This window comes from Vanacampus margaritifer, unplaced genomic scaffold (genome assembly GCF_051991255.1).
Source record: "Vanacampus margaritifer isolate UIUO_Vmar unplaced genomic scaffold, RoL_Vmar_1.0 HiC_scaffold_42, whole genome shotgun sequence".
Taxonomy (NCBI): domain Eukaryota; kingdom Metazoa; phylum Chordata; class Actinopteri; order Syngnathiformes; family Syngnathidae; genus Vanacampus; species Vanacampus margaritifer.
This window is the reverse complement of record NW_027520752.1, coordinates 70,517-83,186: the sequence shown is the minus strand read 5'-3', so window position 1 is coordinate 83,186 and position 12,670 is coordinate 70,517. Positions and strand designations below refer to the sequence as shown.

The 12,670-nt window shown below is 37.8% G+C and overlaps 1 protein-coding gene and 1 long non-coding RNA gene across 3 annotated transcripts; one reads left to right on the top strand and one right to left on the bottom strand.

Annotated features, from left to right (window-relative positions):
- Nucleotides 1-1,110: 1,110 nt before the first annotated feature.
- Nucleotides 1,111-6,388, bottom strand: LOC144040867 (alpha-2,8-sialyltransferase 8E-like). The gene is made up of 6 exons (XM_077555227.1): nucleotides 6,272-6,388; nucleotides 5,471-5,582; nucleotides 4,868-4,918; nucleotides 4,636-4,774; nucleotides 4,031-4,236; nucleotides 1,111-2,957 (listed from the first exon to the last, which is right to left on the bottom strand). The coding sequence occupies exons 2-6, from the start codon at nucleotides 5,554-5,556 to the stop codon at nucleotides 2,477-2,479; spliced, it is 963 nt and encodes a 320-aa protein (XP_077411353.1). The 5' UTR covers nucleotides 5,557-5,582; nucleotides 6,272-6,388; the 3' UTR covers nucleotides 1,111-2,476.
- Nucleotides 3,799-12,160, top strand: LOC144040868 (uncharacterized). Of its 2 annotated transcripts, XR_013289897.1 has the most exons (5): nucleotides 3,799-4,258; nucleotides 4,631-4,749; nucleotides 4,831-4,889; nucleotides 9,976-10,030; nucleotides 11,613-12,160. It is a non-coding gene; the product is annotated as an uncharacterized LOC144040868 (long non-coding RNA). The 2 variants fall into 2 exon arrangements; XR_013289898.1 differs by lacking the exon at nucleotides 4,831-4,889 and having other exon boundaries at nucleotides 3,815-4,258.
- The last annotated feature ends 510 nt before the right edge of the window (nucleotides 12,161-12,670 follow it).

Genomic DNA, 12,670 nt, shown 5'->3' with positions numbered 1-12,670 from the left:
ATGAGCAGGATGCCCATTTTCAAGTTGTTTCAATTGGTCGGAAGAAAGGGATTTTAAACGGTCCATTTTCTCTTTGATATTCAATAATTCAAAATGTAAATGAGCTTTGCTCTGATTGGGTTTCGGTTCTGCTTGATTTCATATGGAAAAATGTTTTTTTTTATTATTATTGGTTAGTTCCCGATAACCAAAAATGAAACTTGACATAACGTCAGTGGTCATGTTTGTTTTGAACTAAACAGCGAGCTGGTTGGTTTGGTTTGTTAGCTTACTGCTATATATGCCCTAACGTTAATAACATTAATAACATTATGTGGTTGTAAATAAAGTGCTAGTAGGAGTGACATTTTTTTTCACAGGGTGTGTGGAAAATGAAACAAAAATATATGACATATTCCTTAAACGAAGCAATTGTGTGCATGCAAATTTCATTCATGTTAAACACTGATGTTGATTGTTCATAGTCTTCGAATGTTTTTTTTGTCTTTTGTTAATAAATGGCAACATTAGGGGCAAAAATCTCCTGTGTGCTATAATATGTACATTTAGAGACTCCGATTGAAATGAATTGTTTATGAAACAAAGTGTTTGGCATAATCTTTTGGATTCGGATACCCTTCAGTAGTCGTGCGTGCGTGCATCGGTAAGCCTTTCCTGTAAGGGTTATGTTGTAAAATGAGTTTGGAATATGATATTTGTAGAGGGCCGGACTGAGACTCATTTTCAGCCCTGGAGTTTCATGGTGTCACGTGTGGAGTTGGAGGACCCAAATGCAGGGAGGCAGGAGAACCGCGGCAGGGATGCATGTTAAACTGAACACGATTTATTTAACAAAAACACTAGCAGGGGTACTGGGTGAACAAAACCAACAAAGATCTGAAAAGACCAAACAAAACACCGGTGGTGACAGCGACAATGATCCAACAAAACCAGGGAACTAAATACAAGCCAACTGACGAGACATCGAGAGACACCTGGACAAGACACAAGTGGCTGGGGGAGATGATTGGATGACACAAGGAAGGGAACAAACAGGATGACGAGTAAAGGTGCAAACAAAACCCCACAAGTCAGACAGGACACCAATCATAACACATGGCTCAGACCGGCTCACTTTAGTTTGCAGTGTTTTAATGAAGATGGATATTTCACATGTTTTAATGTATCAATCTAAAATAGCGTAACATTCCAATAACCAACGTTGATAGTTATGTTGTATATGATCAAAAAAATAAAAATGACTAAATCTGAACAATTACGAAAACATACATAAAGTCAAGGGTGCCATAGAAATTGATTTGACTAACTGTCATATTCTATAAACATAAAGCCTAAATAAGGAGATAAGGCAAGGTACAACACAATTTGTCTATTTTTGAAGAGCTCAAATATTGAACTTCCTTGTGCTAGAATGTGTTTGAATTACTATTAGCCAAGGCAGGGTTTACAAAATTGGGTACCAAATGCAAATCTTAGTTTCAGTCACATTTAAAAACTAGTCATTTCTATTTTTGTTTTCAATGTAATTACTATATATTTTTTATCTATCTCTTCCTTGTAGTGGGGCAGCATGTGGTTTTCCCCTCAATGTAACCCACTGTTCCCAACAAATACGAGATACCACAACATTAAAATACGAGTAGAAACATGATCAGCCAAACCTGCTATTGGACCATTATTTACACATGATAGGCTATTGTTTTTGTGTTGCATTTTGTGTTGCTTACTCTGTCATATCCATCAGGCATGTGCACTTCAGAGCTCTATATGATGATTTATACATTTGAGTTAGGGTGCGTTTGGCGTGTCAGCTCTACTCCTTTTTAATATTGCCTTTTCTGCGCCACTCTTTTCTGCTACGTGACTTCCTTTAATTTTGAGGATCCGGACATTCACACAGAGTCTAGTTTAATTTGTTATTTGTTAACTCATTCACTGCCATTGACGGCTATAGACGTCAAAAATTCATTTGAACTATTTCTAGTAGTTTAACATTTTTTTCCACTTTTGTTGACAAAAGTATGAAAATCTAGAAAAAAAATATTGTCCATTTAGAACAGATATAAAATTTGTGATTAATTGTGAGTTAACTATTGAAGTCATGTGATTAATTACAATTAAGAAATTTAACCGCCTGACGCGATTTAAAAAAAAAGATTTTAAAAATTCAGGCGATTCAAAATTTTAATCGGAATTAATCGTATGACTTCACTTGTTAACTCTTGATTAATTACAAATATTATATCTGTTCTAAATGTACAATAAAAACATTCTAGGTTTACATACTCTTGTTAACAAAAGTGGGAAAAAAAGTTAAACTAATACAAATAGTTCAAATAAAATTTTGACGTCTATAGCCGTCAATGGCAGTGAATGAGTTAAAATGTTATGCAGTAAAAATTATGAAATCTTAAAAGATGACTTTGATTTTGTGTTTGTCAAAAATGGACATGGTCAAGCTCCTTTTTTTAAAGAGTCACACCCTTTCCTTGGCTGGACAAGCCTCAGTGTGAAGCCTAAGCACGCCCTGCTTGTTCAGCGTGGACAACAGTCCAAACTCTATGGGCATATCATGCACGGCTAAGTGCTTGAGATCGTTGTAGTAGTGCTTGGTGAGAGTGTGTCCGTCCGGGTGTTTGTCAAAGGGCCAGAAGCCGTACAGGTGAACTTCGGAGCACAGCTCCAGAGCCAGGCTGGCCATTAATATGCCCGTGGTGGGCTGATAGCCGGCGAGGCCTTTGGCGGCCCAGAACCGCGACACATTGCGCACGTAGTTGGGGTTGAATGAGATGGCACGAATGGGGCTTTTGAAGTCTTTTAGGGTGCGAGCCGCCCGCATTGACACTTGTGTGTAAGAGCGGTAGGAGAAGGTGTGAAGGAGCATCAGGGCCTTCCCGTAGATCTGGACTGCTTCTACAAGTTTCTGCTGTGGTCCCAAGCCCGACAGAGACTCGTACCTGTGGGGGAAAGCTCCGGTGAGAATAGCCACAACAAAAGCTGCCCACTGCTCCCTCAGAGACACAGAAGTCTAAAATCATCTCATGACGAGGAATATGGTACACAAGTGGCTGCTAACTGACACACACATCAAGATTTTGCCCATCTGCCGGACCTTGGAATTGAGCAGCACTTTTATCAAGCGACCAGTAAAACCAAGCTACCCACGCTACTGGCCTACTGCTAACTAACTGACCGTCTAACCAACCAACTACTATCTGCTACTACTCACTAACTAAAATGGGGGAGGATGATCAAGTAGTCCATCATAATAAAATCACAACAAACCAAGCATTATAGTAATTATACAGCTGTGCAGGTAACTTTTAACTCATTCACTGCCATTGACGGCTATAGACGTCAAAAATCCGTTTGAACTATTTCTATTAGTTTAGCATTTTTTCCACTTTTGTTCACAAGAGTATGAAAACTTGGAATTTTTTTGGTACATTTAGAACAGATATAAAATTTGTAATTAATCGTGAGTTAACTAGTCAAGTCATGTGATTGATTACGAAAAAAAAATGAATCGCCTGACGCCCCTAATTTTTAATAAACTTTGCTTCTTCCTCTTTAAAAAAAAGAAGTAATTTTAATTATTATGATTATTTTGTAATAATCTAAAAAAAAATTTTTAGCAAAAATTAGGAGCATCAGGTCGTTAAATTATTATTATTTTAATAATCTTTTCTTTAAAAAAAAAAAGAAAAGTTTATTAAAAAATAGGGGCATCAGGCGATAATTTTTTTTAAGCATAATTAATCGCATGACTTCACTAGTTAACTCATGATTAATCACAAATTTGATATGTGTTCTAAATGTACAATAACCCCCCTAGGTTTTCATACTCTTGTTAATAAAAGTGGGAAGAATGTTAAACTAATTGATAGTTAAAATGAATTTTTGATGTATATAGCAGCCAATGGCAGTGAATGAGATAAGATGGCCACCATGGAAAGGATTACTTATATTTCCAGTATTTCCTATTTGGAAATCTTTACAAGCAGAAGTGACAAGATGCCATCAGAATTACCTGCGTTCGAAGACGTCAAGGTTGGCCGTGACGAGGTCCGTCTTGAAGCCTACGTCTTTGGCGTACACGTGGTTCAGCGGTGGTAGATTGCACCTGATCACAAACTGAGCCGAGTCAATCGTTTCTCCGCAGCCGCTGTCGATCAGGATGCCGCCGCTGCCGACCACGGCGCACTTGTCGTACATCTCCGTGGAGAACGGATGCTTCTGGAAATCAACGAGCATCAAGGTCAGTGTTGTTTTCATACTGTAAAGATGAGCAGCAAGGTCTTGGATGTGACATTTTTTTGTTGTATTTCCGTTTTATAGTCATCTTCAACTGAGAGCGACAAATAGTTCGAAGCGAGCACGCTTGACTTACTATTTGGAGAACTTTGATTTGAAAAATGTTTTATTTCTTCTTGAAGTGTGTGTTTTAATTATGCTGTTGTGATTTACAATTCAGTATGTTGAACTTTTTAGTACAATATTGCATCTAATCTTTGAGAAAGTTTTTTTTTTTTTTTACATTTTATTCACATACAATTTTATTTCACTTCTAGGAGCAATACATTTGTTTTTAATTCTCCCCCCCCCCCCCCCCCCATTTTTTATTTGTCAGCGTACCTTCACAAAGGTTTTGAAGATATCTGGCGTCACGGTCAGCATCCAGTCGTCTAAGTAGTGAATCACGGTTCCCACAGGTGTGTTTTCCTGTGTGATGATGGCCATCTCGACCCCGTGAGTACAGCTGCTCAGGTTGGAGCTGCAACATCAGCAACAATAGTTTTAGGCCGCCTTTGTCTGCTTTGTTATGGCAAGAAAAAGCGAGACCGCTTGTGCAAGTGTTTGCACTCACCAGACGTCTGCAGCTGGATCAGGTGGGATTTGTTTTGGAAGAGAGACTTTGCTAATGAACGTTATCATTAAATGTAGACACAAGAAAGAGAGACGTTACATAAAAATAAAACAAGCTTTTTTTTCTTACATGATACATATATAGCGCCTCGATACCAAATGTGCATTACAACCACCAAACCCTGAATCCATTTGAATGGGTTACTACTAATTGTACTTTTACAAAAAAAAAAAGTCGTAATCCAAAGAATGAAAAATCCAATTTGATCATATTGCTAAATAGAGCGCATTTAGATAGTGTTTTATCCTAAACCAGGGGTCCATTTCACAAAGCAGGTTCAACTAACTCTGAGACTAACCCTGAACAGTGAGTTGACCTACCCTGAGATAGGATACTGTGTTTTTGGGTTCCAGGATAGCTGTTTTCAGTTAATTTGATCAACGCTGAGTACTTTCACCTGGAGTCAAGCTCGTGCCGCACGACTTTAAAAAGACCGCAACAATGGACCCCCTTGACGGGTCACCATGGCAACGGATAGATGGAGTATAACTAATGTTACATGACATACAGCATAATGGCGCAAAAGCGATGTGACGGGCATACCTCCTGTAGTAATCACGCCCAATCATGACGATGATGATCAGGAAGAAAATGAAGGAGAACACCAAGTCCCTGCGTCTCCTAATCATGCTTACTGATTCACTGTGTCAGGAATCTAAATAAATGTTTGAAAGCAAACAAATTCAAATGTATTGAACATAAAATTAAAATAAAACAGCTGCTTGTTTAAATTAGCTTTTAGGATCAATCCATCAAAAATCTTAAACACAGCTGACTTTCTATTTGCTTTTTGTTTTAATGCACTGTTGACATCCATGTGGGTTGGTAGGATAGGGTTTGTCCAAAGCCGATCCTCGAGGGCCACTATCCTGCATGTTGTATGTTTCCCTCCTTCATCACACTCGATTCAAATGATCAGCTCATCAGCAAGCTCTGTGGAAGCTTCATAACGATCCTGAACATTTGAATCAGGTGTGTTGGAGGAGGGGAAACATGCAGGATAGTGGCTCCCGACGAAAGGTAAAAAATTAATTTAAACTACTTCTATTAGTTTAACATTTTTTAATGAAAACCTAGAAAATAATGATTGTACATTTAGAAAGGATACAATTTGTGAGTTAACTAGTAAAGTCATCCCATTAATAACGATTAGAAATTTTAATCGCCTGACGCCCCTAATTTTTAATAATTTAAAAAAAAAAGTTAAACTAATAGAAATAGTTCAAATGATTTTTTGACGTCTATAGCCGTCAATGGCAGTGAATGAGTTAATGTAACAAAACCAGTGAGCTATAAATTCATCAATTTACACAGCAAAATTAAATCCACAAGATCTTTACTTACCTTTGAAAGATTTGGCAGATCAGGCTGAAAAGTTAAATGTGAATGCTTCTCAATGTTCTTCTCAATGCTTCTTCAGCAAAAAACACACCCATCGGTGCTGATATGAGCTTTTTTGTTTCTTTCTTTTTGTTTCCCCGGTATCAGAAAATTTCCACGGCGCAAACTATGTATCGAGACACACCAAAAATGTATCAGTCACGTCCGGTTGGTTTTTTCAAAAAGACTGAATCTTCGTCTTGTGTTAGGGTCGGCAGCGACCCGTTTTTAGGTTTAACATGCATAAAAGAACCATATAAATTAGTTTATTGCATCAAGGCTTTTTGACTTTGTCAGGAACCCCTATTTCAACAAAATAAAACAAAAACAAAGTTTTTTACTATATTCTAAAATGCTCTGGTTGAAATTGTTACATTTGTGTTGTTAGGGTCGGTTTCGACCCAGTTATAAAAATAAGATTATAAAGCAATAATTAGAGCCAAAACTGGATTCATAATTACACTGCCAGCCAACACACTGACAGCCAGCTCCTCTCCCAATCCTGTGAGCTGTAGGGGATTCTCATTTTGCCGTGTTTTCCAGTACACCTGCACAAAAACAAAACTAACAGAGATGGGCATGTCCTGACATGTAAGGTCAATTCATTCATTTGAAAGGTCATTTGACTTGCAGAGCCTTGCAATTGACTGGCAACCAGTTCAGGGTGTACCCTGCCTACTGCCCGAAGTCAGCTGGGATAGGCTCCAGCAACCCCGCGACCCTTGTGAGGACAAGCGGTAAAGAAAATGGATGGATGGATGGATGGAAGGATGGATTTGACTTGCAGAGTGCACATCTCCAATTTGCAGCATACAAACATGAGAAGAAGATTTTCAGCGACCCAAGTTCTGGATAATCTTTTTGATGAAAATGAGGAAGAGGACACAGTTTCTGAGGAGGAAGACAATGTGGAGTATCAACCAGAAGACACAGACATATCTGATGAGTCTGATTAGGAGGTCACTGGTGGTGAAGCTCCTCCCACTGAAAGATTCAAATCCAAAAATGATAAGATCTTTTGGAGCTCAGTACCTCATGATGTACATGGCAGGGCAGCTGCTGCAAATGTCATAAAAATGACCCCTGGAATCACAATTTGCTGTGACAAGAGTCAGTGACATCGGGACATGTTTCGAGCTATTCATGCCATTGTCACTAAAAAGAGTCATCATGGCTATGACAAACGTTGAAGGAAAAAAAGTCCATGACGACATGTGGAAAGACATTGATGAGGAATATCTGGATGCTTACATTGGTGATCCTGCAATGAGGCCACTGATAGTCTCTGGGACGCATCGACAGGCAGAAATATTTTCCGGGCAACAATGTCACTTCAGACCTTTCGAATGATATCAAGAGTCCTCAGATTTGACAACTGAAATATCAGAGCAATTTCTGACAAGCTTGCCCCCATCAGGGATGTCTGGGAGAGATGGACGCAACTCCTTCCACTGATGTTCAACCCAGGGCCAGAGGTGACAGTCGATGAACGTCTTGTCCCTTACCGAGGAAAACGCCCCTTCCGGCAATACATACCCAGTAAGCCAGGGAAGTACGGCATAAAAATCTGGGCAGCCTGCGATGCAAAAAACAGCTATGCATGGAAACTACAGATTTACACAGGCAAAGCTGTGAGTGGCATTCCTGAGAAAAAAAACAAGGAAAACGCGTGGTCCTCGATATGACTACTGGACTGCAGGGTCACAATATCACTTGCTTTTCATTTTGTGTTTATATTAAAGTTCTACTGCTGAAAAAATACTTTTTTGCATTTTTCTTGAAGTAAATATACATGGGTCGAAATCGACCCGTAACACCATAGATGTTACTATAGTCAATAATATTTAAATTAATAAATAAATAAAACAAATGAATTTAAGAGATGTGTTCTAATAGCCCCCAGTAAGAGTCGGGTAACACAACAACCTTGTATTTATTTATATGATTCTCTTGGTGTTTATGTTCTAATTTTTTTTTAATTGAAATCGAGGGGTATACTGACAAAAAAGGCCCAGAAGCCCACACCAACAACATTAAAACTAATATTTTCATGGATAAGGGAGACTAACAAGCCAACCAAGAGATGAGAAATAAATTGGATGATATCTACTTGTTTTTATTGTATTTTACAGCTGATTTAAGACACGGGTCGAAACCGACCCGTTAACATAAGAGATGGTAACAGAAAGTTAACACAAGACGAAGGTTAATAACCACTTCAAAGTGCAAAGCATATGTAGGAACAGGGCTGTCATAAGGTGGAAGTATTTTTTTTTCATGCTCGAGTTTTGTAATCTTGCTTTTTATTTTTGTTGTTTTTGGTATATTTTGCATTTGCTGTGTTTTGGTTGCAGTGCATTTCTGTTTTTAATGGACTTCCAGCCTAATTGACAGCCAACTATTTGCTATTGCCTGCACCTTGTGCAGCCGTGGCCCTACCCAACCAGTTTTCCTTTTAACCAATTGGTGGTTTGCGCAGTGCCTTTTTAAAGACTCGGTTAGATGGACACAAGGGGAGAAAAGGAAGGAACGGACAGTAGGGATGGCAGAAATGGAACATTGAAACGATCAAATCATTTGGAACTATTGATTCACAAAAAGAATCGCTCTTTTGGAATGTTCGAAACATTTCCCCACAGCGACACCTGGTGGCCAATTGTAAAATATTACAATCAAACAGTAGAGCAGCGTTGCAAGCTCCCTAGTAAGCAAATGAACTATTGGCTGTCTGTCATCATCTAATTAACACAACTGGCAATCAGCCTATACTGTAATTGTAATGGAGAGAGAAATAATATCCTGGGAAACAAAAACGGAAAAATCCCCACCCTGTCAAAATAAGTATAGAAGTACAAATGAGCTTGTTGTTGCTGGTACTTGGTTTGTTTTTGCCATTGACGATTATAGACGTCAAAAATTAATTTTAGCAATTTTTATTTTATTTTTTCAAGAGTTTGAAAACCTAGATTTTTTTTCTTGTAGTAGAACAGATATAAACAATTGGGAATAATTGTGAGTAATTTTTAATAATAATATTTAAAAAAAAAATATATATATTTAAGAAAAGATTATTAAAAATTAGGGGCATCCGGCAATTAAAATGTGTAATCGTAATTAATCGCATGACTTCACTAGTTAGCTCACGATTAATCACAAATTTGACATCTGTTCTAAATGTACACAAAAAAATTCTAGGTTTTCATACTCTTGTTAACAAAAACGGGATTTTTTTTTTTTAAATAGAAATACTTTTAATTAATTTTTGACGTCTATAGTCATCAATGGCAGCGAATGAGTTAAATTGTTTCAACAATTCTCTTTTTAGAGTGCAGGTACACTTTATTACAGTGTTTTGGCAAATACGGAGTTAATGCACCAAAAGTATTTGCCAAAAGAAAGTCAACACGATTCAGGACGGGGACTTCGGATGACAGTCCAAACTCTTAATTTTAAAATAAACAAATCGCACTTGAATATGAGGTACATGACTAGCCGAACTATGAAAAAAAAGTGTGACCTATACTTATATACTATAAAACAAAATCCATGCCAAAAATTTAACTAATGAATTTTAAAGAAAAATTTGGAAAACTAAAAAAAAATCTAACTATTTTTGGAAACCCACAAGCAATAGTAAAGCTGATTATTTTTTCTTTCTTTCTTACAAGGAGCCTTGTGGATGTGGTGTATGCCCTGAGGGATGAGGTACAAGAGCTAAAACAGGTAATTACTGAACAAATCGATCCTTTTTTTTTTTTTAACTGTACAAGACATTGTTCAAAAAAGATTTGAACATTCTCAAATGTTGTCTCAAATGCAAAATATCTGAGTTTGAATGAAACATATTTTCTTACTCCTAAGCAGTAAATTCTCAAATAAAAGAGTCTGGAAAAATTAAACCGTATACAATTAATAGAAATACACTTCTACTACACAATCTATTGATTGGCTACCTTACATGTACTGTAACTACATAGCTTTAGCGGTTAGCATGTTTTCTCTGTATTTTCCCACTTTAATGATATGCTTGCTTGAGATAAAGTGTCCGGTAGCAGCTCAGAGTTTCTGTGCACACTGGCAGGAGAAACTTTAGCTGCAGTAGTTAACCAGCATCCCACTACACCTTTTCACCATGTGGGTGGCACTCAGGTTCTGCATTTTTTTTTTAATGTTTGTTTTTTTAATTATGTAAATTTGAAAATATATATATTTTGGAGCACATCTTGGAGGAAAATCCCAAATGTAAGTTTAAAAAAAAATTGTGGGTGAACATATTTTGTTTTCCAAAAAAGGGGACACTCAGCCTGGCCTCGAGAGATGTAATTAATATGCAAAGTTTACTAAAAAATTTCACACGTCATAACCATTTAACATATGCTGCCTCTGTATGGGTAGAAAATAGAACAAAAAAAAAACTATTTTTTGAAGTCTTACTTTACAAATGAATGACAATATTCCAAGGCCAACCTTTTTTGCTCCTTTGATCGACTTTTTGTTGTTGTTTTTTTGTTTTTAATTGAGGTGGGGATGGAACCCATGCCATGACCAGTCTCCGGTTTGCAAGTGCAGAGTCTTACCAGTTTTCTTTAAAAACACACACACACACACACACACGCACGCACGCACGCACGCACGCACGCACGCACGCACGCACACACACACACACACACACGCACACACACACGCACGCACACACACACACACAAAGCCGTCTTTTTTTCTCCCTACACCTCTCATGATCGACTTTGGAGCAGTCCACTGTCTACTAGTTGCGGTAACACGTTGCATTGTGCCACCTAGTGGTCCCACAATGAAAATTGGAGCCATTTTCATGAATTTCAAATAAGTTGCTTTGCTATTTGTATTCAAATATACTTTACTGAAAGGATTGTAACACTGCGACACTGATGCTATTTGATAGCCCATCATTCGTGTTTTTGTTGTTAGTATTAAGTGAAACGTTGTACACATGTAATCTGTTTTATGATTCGTTTGACAATACACTTCAACTGGTGTGGCACTAAACAGCTGGAAGGCGCTTTTCCAAGAATTGTTCACTACCTGCCAAATTGCTGCATGTTGTGAAGTGAGTTGAGTTCACTGCCACAATATAGCACTCGCATATCAAATTTTGGCTCACAAGACAAAAACCTAAAAATCGGTTAAATGAATCTTCAAAAACTTGCAAGTCAGGTCACTCGTATCTCAAGGCATTACTGTATGTTCCCCGTTGTATATATAGTTCAACATGCCTCTATAATGAAAAATACGAATTAAGGATGCACGTTCTGCTGTCCCTGTGTAGGACAACAAGAAGATGAAAAGGTCGCTTGAGGAAGAGCAGAGGGCCCGCAAAGATCTGGAGAAGGTTGTCAGGAGGGTGTTGAAGAGCATGAACGACCCCACGTGGGATGAGACCAACCTGTGAAACGCTGCTTTAAAACGTGCTTCCTTATTTTCCCACGCATGTTTGAATTGTTTCAAGACATTTCTCAAACATGAGCGTCATCTCCAGTCTGTCCACCGAGGCGGCAAAGACAACTCAAGAGACGTATGTTCTCCTCCTGTTTACAATCATTCCGCTGGATGCCCTCTGGTGCTCCACACATGGTACTGATACACAATGACATGGACCTGGGTGAACTTTTGCCATGCAATTTCATAACCCATAACCTTTTAGTATTATGTTATGCATGGAAACTACAGATTTACACAGGCAAAGCTGTGAGTGGCATTCCTGAGAAAAAAACAAGGAAAACGTGTGGTCCTCGATATGACTACTGGACTGCAGGGTCACAATATCACTTGCTTTTCATTTTGTGTTTATATTAAAGTTCTACTGCTGAAAAAATACTTTTTTGCATTTTTCTTGAAGTAAATATACATGGGTCGAAATCGACCCGTAACACCATAGATGTTACTATAGTCAATAATATTTAAATTAATAAATAAATAAAACAAATTAATTTAAGAGATGTGTTCTAATAGCCCCCAGTAAGAGTCAGGTAACACAACAACCTTGTATTTATTTATATGATTCTCTTGGTGTTTATGTTCTAATTTTTTTTTAATTGAAATCGAGGGGTATACTGACAAAAAAGGCCCAAAAGCCCACACCAACAACATTAAAACTAATATTTTCATGGATAAGGGAGACTAACAAGCCAACCAAGAGATGAGAAATAAATTGGATGATATCTACTTGTTTTTATTATATTTTACAGCTGATTTAAGACACGGGTCGAAACCGACCCGTTAACATAAGAGATGGTAACAGAAAGTTAACACAAGACGAAGGTTAATAACCACTTCAAAGTGCAAAGCATATGTAGGAACAGGGCTGTCATAAGGTGGAAGTATTTT